The following is a 10,856-nucleotide window of genomic DNA, read 5'->3' as shown; positions in this document are numbered from 1 at the left end:
CTGGCAGGAGTAACTCTTTGTGACACCGGGGTGCTCTGTCCTTACTAGAAGTGTGTTTGTCTTCCTTGGCAGCTGGATTAGGTCAGCTATATGCAGGAGTGTGACAACCTCACCCTTTACCTTCAGCTGACGAGCTGAAGCACGCACCGGGCGCCGGACTCTGCAGATGACAGCAAAGCATTTTCTGGGGAAACCAGTGCCTGTTTTTCTTAGCAGGAGACCTTTCGTTTTTCCTGTGCTTCCTCCAGCCAGCCAACAGCCTTGGCCCGACCACGCAAGGTCTTACAGAAAACACATTTCACATTCCTCTGCAGTAGCAGCGCGGACGTTTGGAAACGACCCTTCCCTCGGTGCCTTTCGCTCCGGGAAACTGCAGCTCTGCCTGATGACTTTTGTTCAGCAGAGATAAGAGGAAATGCAGCGTGAGCCACACATTTTTTCTGAGCTCTTTGCAAAGAGCCACTGCTACGCTTTTTGGCCAACGTGAAAATACATTGTTTTGGGAGTAGGCCCAATTTCTTAGCAAATGACTGCCTGGGGATGCAGGTCGGCTCAGTGCTACGGTGAATAACAACAATATGGAATTCTTTCACAGCTAGAATTGCCAATGGGAGGGTAGAGGGAACTGGAAGAACTTGGGGTGAGCTTTATCCTACGTAGAGATTTGCTGTGAAGTGGGGGTGAAGCCACAGTACCACGGTGGTCCTGGCAGCAGTATCACCAACAGCCAGCACCACAATTTCACTCAAGAAAATCAAATGTTGTTTTCCTCTCAGTCACCAGATCAATACTATTTTTACAGTCTGGACTGGAGAGCAACATCCTTACCTCCAAGATGTCCCCTTGACAGTTAATTTGCTTCTCTTTGATATCTAGTATAAGGGTGCAACGTGTTAAACGAAGAGATCATCTTTTGGAACTCATGAAAGAGATGAAGACATGAAAGCATCCTCACTGGGGACTCCACTTTTGGAAGGCTCCTAACAGATCATCTATAGCTACTGCCTCACATCCTTTCTCCTCCTTCTGATTCAGAACTAAGTAAGACCTCAACTGAGCAGGGTATGATCCAGCCTGAAGTAGAAATTTTGACCATGCAGCATAATTGGTCCTAGGTTGTATACACAGGTAAAGGGCAGAGACCATTTCCCCAACCACTGTAGACTGCATGGGTTTGCTGGTAGAAAGGGGTCTGTGAGGACAAACATTTTAGCAGGCCCTGTTAAAATGGGACAAGGGGTAATCATTTTAAACTAAAAGAGACTGGATTTAGACAAGATATAAGGATGACATTTTTTACCATGAGGGGGATGAACCACTGGCCCAGGTTGCCCAGAGAGGTTGTAAATGTCCCATTCCTGGAAACATTCAAGACCAGGTTGGATGGGTCTCTGAGCAACCTGATCTAGTTGATGTTGCTACTCGTGGCAGGGGGGATTGGACTAGATGGCCTTTAAAAGTCCCTTCCAACCCAAACAATTCTGTGAAATAAGAGTTCAGCACTACCCACCAGTGTAGTGCAATTTGTCCATGAAGTTCATGCTCACACAGATGACAGATACATTCATCAGCTTTTAGGGCTGGATAATATCAATATTAAGATAATACCATTAGATCATGATTGTAGCTGACAACTCATTGGTAATATTTGACCATGGCAAATCAGGTTAGCAAACGTTCTATAGAGAGTCATTCTGACCAGGCAGTGTTGACTCTAACTCAGAGCACAGCTGGCAGCAGTCTTTAGTGCAAAGAAATTGTTGACTAGAAATTTTGCATTTGCAGACAGTGGTGAATTCATTCTGATTTTTTAGAGTCATGTTACCATGACACTTCTTTTGTACTGCTAAAATAGTCCATTCTCAGTTCTCTAACCGTTTTTGGTCTGTAAGCATTTCTGAACTCATTTGTTCTGGTTGTCTAGAACTGCTTCCCTAAATGACTTGTTTTAGGCTTTCCAAACAACCAGACTGAATCCTTTTTAAGCAGGTGTCAAAGGACCCCAAAATGGCCTTCTGTTAGAAAAATCTCATGCCATCAGTCACATTAACATGTGTGAGATGTTCAGGACTCACGAAGTTTTCAGCATTAACTTCTTATTTAGAAACAGAGGAGGAGAAGAACATGCCACCACAGAGAAGAATGCTGAAGAGTTACATTTAGTAATTGTAAACATATTTGTGAGTCTGCCTGCACTTGGGGGCGGGGGGGGCAACATAAAGATTGAAAGGGCACGTTAAACCAATTAGAGACAATTCTTTGGGCTTTTGATACCTGCTACCTAGATACCAGCTTCAGTTGACCCACTCAATATGCCTTTAGGGAAGAAACAACCAATTTAGCCTTTGAAAGGAAATTATCAACAGGAATTGTTTTCATTTATGTCTTTAAAAAGTCTCTAGCTCAGGTAGACCACACTGGCCAGTTCCACCTGCAGGAAGATTGGAGTCTGTAGCTGCCAGTGACCATAATCAGCTGTGTTTGAAATCAAATATTCCTGAAGAGGGAAGCACATAAAGTGCAACTAATTAATTAGTTAATATATCCTTTTTTTATGAGGATGCAAGATATTGTCCATCCTGCCTATTCATTTAATAACAAGATTTCATGATGATTTTCAAATGCACATTCCTTTGGAATGGAGAAGAGGAATTGTGTAGAACCTAACAGAAGACTCTCTAAAAGCTCTCCAGGGCCAGCAACAGACTTTACATACAGCCCATAGCAGGTTTTCTGTGGAAAAATGTCTGAGGGATATGCATAAATGATACATATTTATTTATATGAGCAAAACATGAAAGACAGTGGATTTGTTATGCTAAGGACTAATTGGGCCTGTTGGTTAGATTTCAGTCATCTGCTCTTACCTGAAATATAAAATGTTCCTTTGCAGGAACTGTGGCTAGGGAAGTCCATTCAGCTTGAAGTTATAAATTAGACTTGGAAATAGATGCAAATGCAATTATCCTTTATCTTTGTTTCAGAAATAAGGAAACCTAAAAACCTTAGTGAGAGTGAAGACCATTTGTGAATATGCTGAAAAACAAAACAAAACAAAATTTTAGGTTGAATTCAATTAAAAAATTTAATGGCTAAATGATGCTGATAGTTTGAAAAAATGAATGAATAACATATATTGAAAATGAGATTATAAGTCTAACTGTAGGAAACTGATGCTAATTGTGTGTTGCAGCATCTTAGAGAAGGTTAAACTTCAACATCCCCGCAGAGAGTGCAAGACAACATCTTTGTACTAATGCTTTTCCACTCTCCTCTTTTGCTGGGGTAAAAGAAGTTGCAATAAACTGACAAGCAAGATGCTTTCCATTCTCACAAGGAAAATGTGGTATAACTGTAGTGAAGTGTGCTGACTGAAGGTGAGAGTCTGAACTCCTCAATCAGCTTCTCTTTGGAATGGGGAAAAAAAAAACCAAAACAGTAAATATCCACGCACAAAAATAGAATTTAAAAAAATAAAAACTCCTTTTTAAGCACTGTATTTGTGGCACCAAATTTACATATTATGTCCTCTTCCATAAAAAAGCATCATCAAAAAGAACTTGTGCCAGTTTCGTATTAAAAGGCCTATAGAAATCTTTTAAAATTGCCCTTGTTGTTGGCAGCATAGGTCCCAGATTTCTGTCCTCAGGTCTTCTAGTGTTTGATGCAGGACTCTTTGTTATTAGAGCTTCTTGTTTCTCGCTGAGAGGTCCTGTGGAAAAATAGAAAGTTATCTTAAAATATTTCAGCAAAAATGCCTGTGCTAAAGAAGACAAATGACTAACTTGGAAGGTTTGCCAAGGGAAGACAAATGGAATTTGTGTTAGCAGTGATGATGTTTCTGAATATTGAGAACCAGCTTAGATTAGTAAAATACATCACTGTTAGTAAATATGGAAATCATATGTTTTCATTTCCCTTTAATTAATCATCTTTGAAACAAGCAGCACAAAACATTTTGGAGGGAAATAAAAAACATGTTTTCAGAAAACAACTGAGATTGAGTACAACATCCTGTCCATGTTGGAGATGCTAATATTTTATGCCCTTATTTCATTTTGTAATGCAAGTTGTTTAATACGAGGTAGAAAACCCCACAAGCCTCCCTCACGGATGCCCTTTTATTTTTTGAGTTTGGGTTGGCAGTGGGATGGAAGTGATGCACAGGCAGAGTGATGCCCCTACTCCAGGAATAAACGTGAGCCTTTGACAACCTACTTCAGCAAGATAAAAACTCTCAGACTTTTCCAGCATCAACCATATTCAGCAAGAAGATGCCAAGCTCTTCATCTGTTCAATCTGCTACGTTCAAACTTTCTCATCATCTAGACCAGTGTTTGGACCTGCCAAGCTATTTTGAAGCCACATTTTCATCCTCTTGCTACTGTGGAATCAACATTGGGCAACATTTAGTCTGCCAGCGTTTCTCTGAGGATTAGCAACAGATGTCTCAAGCCACACAGCAAAAACACCCCATTTCCTCCTTCTTCATGGCTGGAAACACCACCTTTCCTCATGCTTAGGTTGAGATTCTGGACTGGTGCAGGCTGGCAGCAGCGTGCACACCACAATAGCACTTCAAGTTGTTTAAACTGTGTGGAGAGCTCTTGCACCTGTGGAAACCTGTGGCAAACAAGCCCTGAGTGCCTTCAGAGGCAGGACTGGCAGCTCTAAGGTAAAATAGATCCCTACAATTTAAAGGGGTTTGTGGTTTTTTTCTTGATATAGTCTTATTAAGATCTTCTAACACCACGCTTCAATTTAGGAATTTGAATTTTGCTTGACTCCAGGCAAAAAGATTAATGCATCCTTCAAGACAGATTCCCACAGTTCTGTTTTGTCTCCTAATAAAGCAAAAATCACCTAGAAGGATAATAATGATTTTTTTGCCTGTATCTCAAAACAGGCAGAAGGCACCTACCCAGATCCAGAAACTGGAACACCATGTGCATGGTGTATTTCACACTTGATGCATGATCCTCCAAGCGAAGAACAAGTATCTGATCTTTGTCAAAAACTGTCAGCCAGTCCAAAAGATACACAACATAGAGCCCAACCTGTAACCTCACCTGCAAGCACAAAACAAACAAACCCAAACCAAAAATTAATTCATCTCACAACCTTCTAGCAGTAACAAAGCAAAACTCACCTCTGTCTTCTGGGCAAAAATCCCAAATATGTGTCTTTGAGGGATGATGAAAAGACAGGAGTTGGACATTTTTTAAATCTTCTTCTCATTTTTAGTGCAGCTTAAGGAAATGTTTGCAAAAGGCCTTTCTGCTGGTTAGAGATGACGTTTTACTAAGGGCTTGGCTGTGCACTTGCTACATCAGCCACAGGGCTGCATGAAAGCCCTGACAGAGACAACCACATGGAGCAGGATGCTTGGCCACCTCACCTCCATGCTCCTCCATGCTTGGGATGAGCCAGTCTTCATGGAGACACTGAGGGCTTTCAGTCTCTGGCTAGACAGCAGTGGAAGATGCTTAGTCCTGATACCTTCTCCAGGCCCTAAGGCTGCTTATTTCACCTTGATTATCAGCTGCACCTGGTCACTCTGCCATGAGTAGTACAAATATTCTTATTCGGTGTCAGGAATTAGATTTGGGTGCATTTGCTTTGTCCTCTGATTGCAATAATTAGATGCAGATCTAAGGTGAAGCAGCAGTGGCTGCTAGACAGTGTTAAAGGTCCATTATTTGAGTATGCAATGAGAACCCTGACTATGTCATACCAGAGATGTGAAGAGCCAGATTTTCAGCCTGTCCTGACCTAATCTCTGTTTTTATTCCCTCCTCGATTTTATATAACAAGTTGAAACATGGAAAGGGTAGTCTGATGTTCTTAAAAGTCCAGTCTCCAACTGTGCTTATAAATATTTTTCTAAATCCCCTCAGGCTCAGAAGAGAGAAACATGAAACCCAAGTCATAAGTATCTTTCATAAAAGAGACTTAACGTCTTCAAGTCACATTACCACAGAAGTCAGATAACAAATAATCTCTCTCACTATTTCCACTCACTGGTGTGACTTACACTGATACCTAAATTCCACTAAAATAAGCCATATTGTGAATGATTGATAAGTCATTTTGATCATAATGGATGATTTGGATGCATGTCTTTGGCTGCCTGCAGCAAGAAGCTCCATATTTAGCAGATTTCTACATATTTCTGGTACAGAAAGATTTGAAATTTGAAAAGGATTTAATCAAATATGATTAAAACATCAGCCTAAGATACAGAATCCAGCAGGGCAGCAGTTCAACCCTGATGGGTTTTCCTTTTCTTTCTCCTGGGAGATGAAGGTGAGTGCAAGGAGGATGTGGTCTGGGATTGCAGTGTTTTCCCAGGTGGGCTCCAAATCTTTTTTAAAGCTTTTCACTGGAAAGACAAATTTTAAATAATATATCCCCCTCATTTTCAATTTTTGGGGGGATCAGCAAGAACCCGGATTTTCCTACCCAGTGTGTTGTACTGACTTCTTCTTCATCTCTGCTCTTCTGAACCAAATTGTCTCCTTCCATAAAATTCCAGTGCTTTCCCCTCTACATCAAAGGCATCAGTAGGTTTTCTCAAGCTGTTCTCCCCTCCATTATGCCCATTTCTGCACTTTCAGTTGGATCACCCTGGCTCAGCCTGCCTTTCTCTGGGTAAGATGCTCTTCACTGACTCTAAGTGAGGAGAAGCTGGCAAACACCCCTTTCTTTACAGGTCGCCATCTAGCAGCAGTGACAATGTCTGCAGCACCTTTCTTGTTTCAGGAATATATCAACAAACAGCAAAACAAAATTCTTCTGGTGTAGTTGCTTAATTAGTAATCAAATGAGCTCGCCATGGAAAATACTCCCTATTTTTTCCATACATAGCAAACCATGCACACAACAGACTTCAGCAACTTGGCTGAAGAAGCAGCTATAAAAGGCCACAGAGGAGCACACTGAGCATTTTTGTTTTGTTATGAACACCTGCTTGTGGCTCTCTGGAAAGAGGCATCCTGGAAAGAGGGCTGCCTGAGACAACAAATGAATCATCCAATCATAGACTTGTTTTGGTTAGAAAAGACCTTTAAGATCATCAAGTCCAACTGTTAACCCAGCCCTGCCAAGGCCACCACTGCCCCATGTCCCTCAGCACCACATCTACACGCCTTGGAAATCCCTCCAGGTATGATGACTCCACCACTGCCCTGGGCAGCCTGGGCCAGGGCCTGACAACCCTTTCAGGGAGCAAATTGTTCCCAATATCCAATTTAAACCTCCCCTGGCACAACTTGAGGCCTTTCCTTCTTGTTCTATCACTTGTTCTTTGGGAGAAGAGACCAACCTCTCCTCAGTCCAACCTCCTCTCAGGCAGCTGCAGAAGGTTGCCCCTCAGTCTCCTTTTCTCTAGGCTGAAGAATTCCAGTTCCTTCAGCTGCTCCCCATAAATCTTGTGCTCCAGCCCCTTCAGCAGCTCAGTTGCCTTTCTATGAACACACTCCAGCCCCTCAATGTTGAGAGACCCAAAACTGATCCCAGGATTCGAGTCTCACAAGTAAGATTCTGGTTCTGCACCCTAAGGACAAAGATAAGAAGAAAAGCTTTTTCTGGTTCTCTCTCTGCCTTTCTGTCCTCACTCTGGAAGAAAAGTGCTTGTGCAAGCAGATGACTTGCACCGTGGTACTTCCCAGCAGCAGCTCATGTACGGGGAGGTCCTGGAGTCTATCACCAAAGATCAGCAGCTCCTGTCTACCTGCCAACGTAAGCAAGAGGATTGTTCTGTTTGCCCTACTGCTGTGGGGCTCAAGCATATCCAATGCACTCCTTAATGGTTATTTTATCAAGTGGAAGAGGCAATAACTTCACCCTGGAGACAAAAGAGGGAAGAATTCCCTCTGAGTCCTTCATAGCCTGAGTAAATAAAACAGGATTTAATGGCAAACTGGCCAGATGGGATACTTCAAGTCAATCTCTTGCATATTACTCTCCCCCCCTCAAGCAAAATTTGAAGTAAGTTCTACACTAAAAATATGAATTTTGGAATACTGAGCCTGTAATACTTATCCATTCTCCTGCCAGCAGTTTCTGTAGTTCTCTTTATCATTTTCTGATGTGCATGATTTTTTTTAAAAATGGCAGGTTATTGGTAGCCTTCTCTTGTAAAAGAATTTATAATTGATTCTGATTTTGAGGCAATTTCATGCCACGAAGATCTCTGCCAGAGCTACTTTTTGGAGAGATCTGCAATCTTAGGAAGCACTTCCTCAAGGAAAGGGTTGTCAGACATTGGAATGGACTGCCCAGGGAAGTGGTGGAGACACCATCCCTGGAGGTGTTCAAGGAAAGGCTGAATGTGGCACTTGGTCTGGCTGATATGGTGGTGTTGGTCATAGGCTGGACTTGATGATCTCAGAGGTCTTTTCCAGCCTCAATAATGCTGTGAGTCTGTAACCTTCACTAAATGTGCTCTCCATAGACTTGCACAATAGAAAGGCTGCATTATTACTGTTGGCCTTCATCAGGGAACAGACTGAGGAGACAGCTGAGCCACCACATCAGCTTTTACATGCTTACATATATATTTATGTCATCTGCTTACAAATTCAAAGGGAGAAAGCTCTATTTCTTGATGCTTATTTGCCCAGTATTTTAACAACCTTGCCACAAGGCGACCATGGAAGAAGAAAGGAATCAAACGGTCTTGGAAATACGTACGGGCATGGCATTGTTCAGGGTGTTGTTGTAGACACAGGCTCTCAGGGAATAATCCAGCACACAATTTTCAAACAGCTGCAGTGATTCTGCCACCTTTTCATGAAAATCTTCTGCAGATTTATTAGCACTGGCAAAGTAGAGATAATCCGAGTACAATCTGTGGACAAGATACACACGTGAAAGCCAATGAGGCAGAAGATGAAAGAAGATTTCTTTGCATGACAATGGCAATCAGTGACATGAATGGAGGGAAAGAAAAAGTTACACATGGGGAAACATTGTCCACTTTTGATGGCTTTTGGCTCAGAGTAACATGCAGGTTGATATTGTTAAACATCAGCTCTGCTTTGAAGGTCAGCCTCCCTTGAGAACCTGACCTTAGTAATGGTGCAAGCCAATATTTTCTCCTGAAGGCACATTTCTCAAATGTATATCCTTTAAATTTATGGAGAGTAGAACTGTCTCAGCTGACACTGATACCCCTCTATATCTGGCGCCATGGATGGAAACAGTCCTCCTATCAAAAGCTTAGAGCTGGTTTCAAAACAACAGAGGGCTGGGATGGGTTGGAAAGAGTGATTTTTATATGATCACCAAGCTGGCTACCATCAAGAGCATGAAAGAGTCCAGATTTTCTTGGGTTTTTTTGTAGCAAGCTCCGCCTCCAAGCCTACAGTAACTTTCCACCAAAAACTTTCAATTTACAGCATTCCACCTCTTGGGTTTTTTTTAAGCTGAAATACTACAGCCACGTGGATGGTTGACATTTGTTCTACAGGCTGTAGTGCAGCTTTCCCCAAGTAGTCCAACCTCACTCTACTTTGAGGACACCAAGAGATGAGCCCGTGTGTGTTTCCTAGGTCACACTTTGAGCTCTATGTTTTCTGCCTTTCTGCCTTTCATAATTTCATTTCACTTCACCATCTTTGATTGAAGAAATGGTTCATCTAGCAAGGTGAGAAGTGGCAAAAATCACCGTGTTGTTCAGCCCAGAAACAGAGATTTCTGTAAATGAGAGCAGAGGAATTCCCCCTCATCACACATTATTAGAATAAGTTTTACAATTGCTTAATATTAATTTTAAAATATTATCTAAAATCAATCCCCCTTGGAGGTGGTGGTGGTGAAACAACCCAACCCCTACAGGCAAGTAAAATACCTACTTGAGAGTTAATCCTTGAAACTTTGATTAAACTTCTCCAAGAAAAACATGGTTCCAAGAGACAAAGGTAATGCTCTGACATGGCATAAATATTAGATCTCCTGAACATGGTACTATTTTTTTATTTCTCTCCTATTTGGACCTAGAAATTATGACCAGAACTAAAACAATATTGAAGGATTTGGAGACATTTTTGTAACGCTTAAGGAGTCACTTGCCTGAGTCTGTTTGCAGCACAAATATTACACCCCCATAGCACCCACCTCTCAAAAAAAATCCAGAACTCCTAAAGATCTTTCAGCCTCTTTCAAGAAAAAAACCGAACACAAGTGTCTAAGACCCCCCCACAATTGACTCATTTAGGTGTCATTGCTGCAGTAACCTTCTGTGTTGCACTTACTTTATTTCTCTTTTAACTTCCCTAGATTTTCACAGGTACTTAAAAAAATCATCATTTAATTTAGAAAGTTTAGGCCCTAATCCAGCAAAGCACTTAAGCCCAGGAATAGCCCTTCTGCACTCATTATTTGTGTTAGTGTCTTGCAACAACAGGATTTTAATTCCCATATGAAACAATGAAGACTCTCTGTTCATTTAAAAAGGAAGAACAGGGACACATCTGGTGCAGGATGCTTTTAGTTCAATTTTAAATATATTTTTTAGAAGAAAAAACACAGCAAACTACAGAAGATGAAGCAGAGGCACCCGGTACTAACTATAGGAGACACCAACTAAGAAAGACAAACACTCTGGTTTTTGTCCAGTTCTTCCTAATCTGGTAAATGCAACTGGGACATTTTTCTTTAAAAACAAACCCACCAGCTCCATCTCAGAGCAGAGGGAGGCACTGGGCTTGGGCCAGACTGGTTGGGCAGCTGACTTCAAAGTGATGCCCACCAAGCACTTGAGGACCACAACCACAGCACCCCATGTGTCCCATTCCTCTCCAGTGACAGACCTTGGGTCCCTCCTGCTGCTCCCATCAAAGAGCCACCCCAGA

General features: G+C 41.8%; 1 protein-coding gene across 1 annotated transcript in view; it reads right to left on the bottom strand.

Moving 5' to 3' along the window:
• Window positions 1-3,066: 3,066 nt before the first annotated feature.
• The window catches only part of CHST15 (carbohydrate sulfotransferase 15), a 44,527-nt gene continuing 36,737 nt past the window's right edge, over window positions 3,067-10,856 (bottom strand). Inside the window, exons 6-8 of the mRNA XM_051618969.1 lie at window positions 8,695-8,851; window positions 4,922-5,069; window positions 3,067-3,712 (exon numbers count right to left, since the gene is read on the bottom strand). Of these exons, the coding sequence (XP_051474929.1) occupies window positions 3,522-3,712; window positions 4,922-5,069; window positions 8,695-8,851 (496 nt within the window). The 3' untranslated portion in view covers window positions 3,067-3,521. The remainder of the gene's footprint in view (window positions 3,713-4,921; window positions 5,070-8,694; window positions 8,852-10,856) is intronic.

Source organism: Apus apus, chromosome 4, assembly GCF_020740795.1.
Source record: "Apus apus isolate bApuApu2 chromosome 4, bApuApu2.pri.cur, whole genome shotgun sequence".
NCBI classification, from domain to species: domain Eukaryota; kingdom Metazoa; phylum Chordata; class Aves; order Apodiformes; family Apodidae; genus Apus; species Apus apus.
This window is presented reverse-complemented; position numbering and strand designations above follow the sequence as displayed.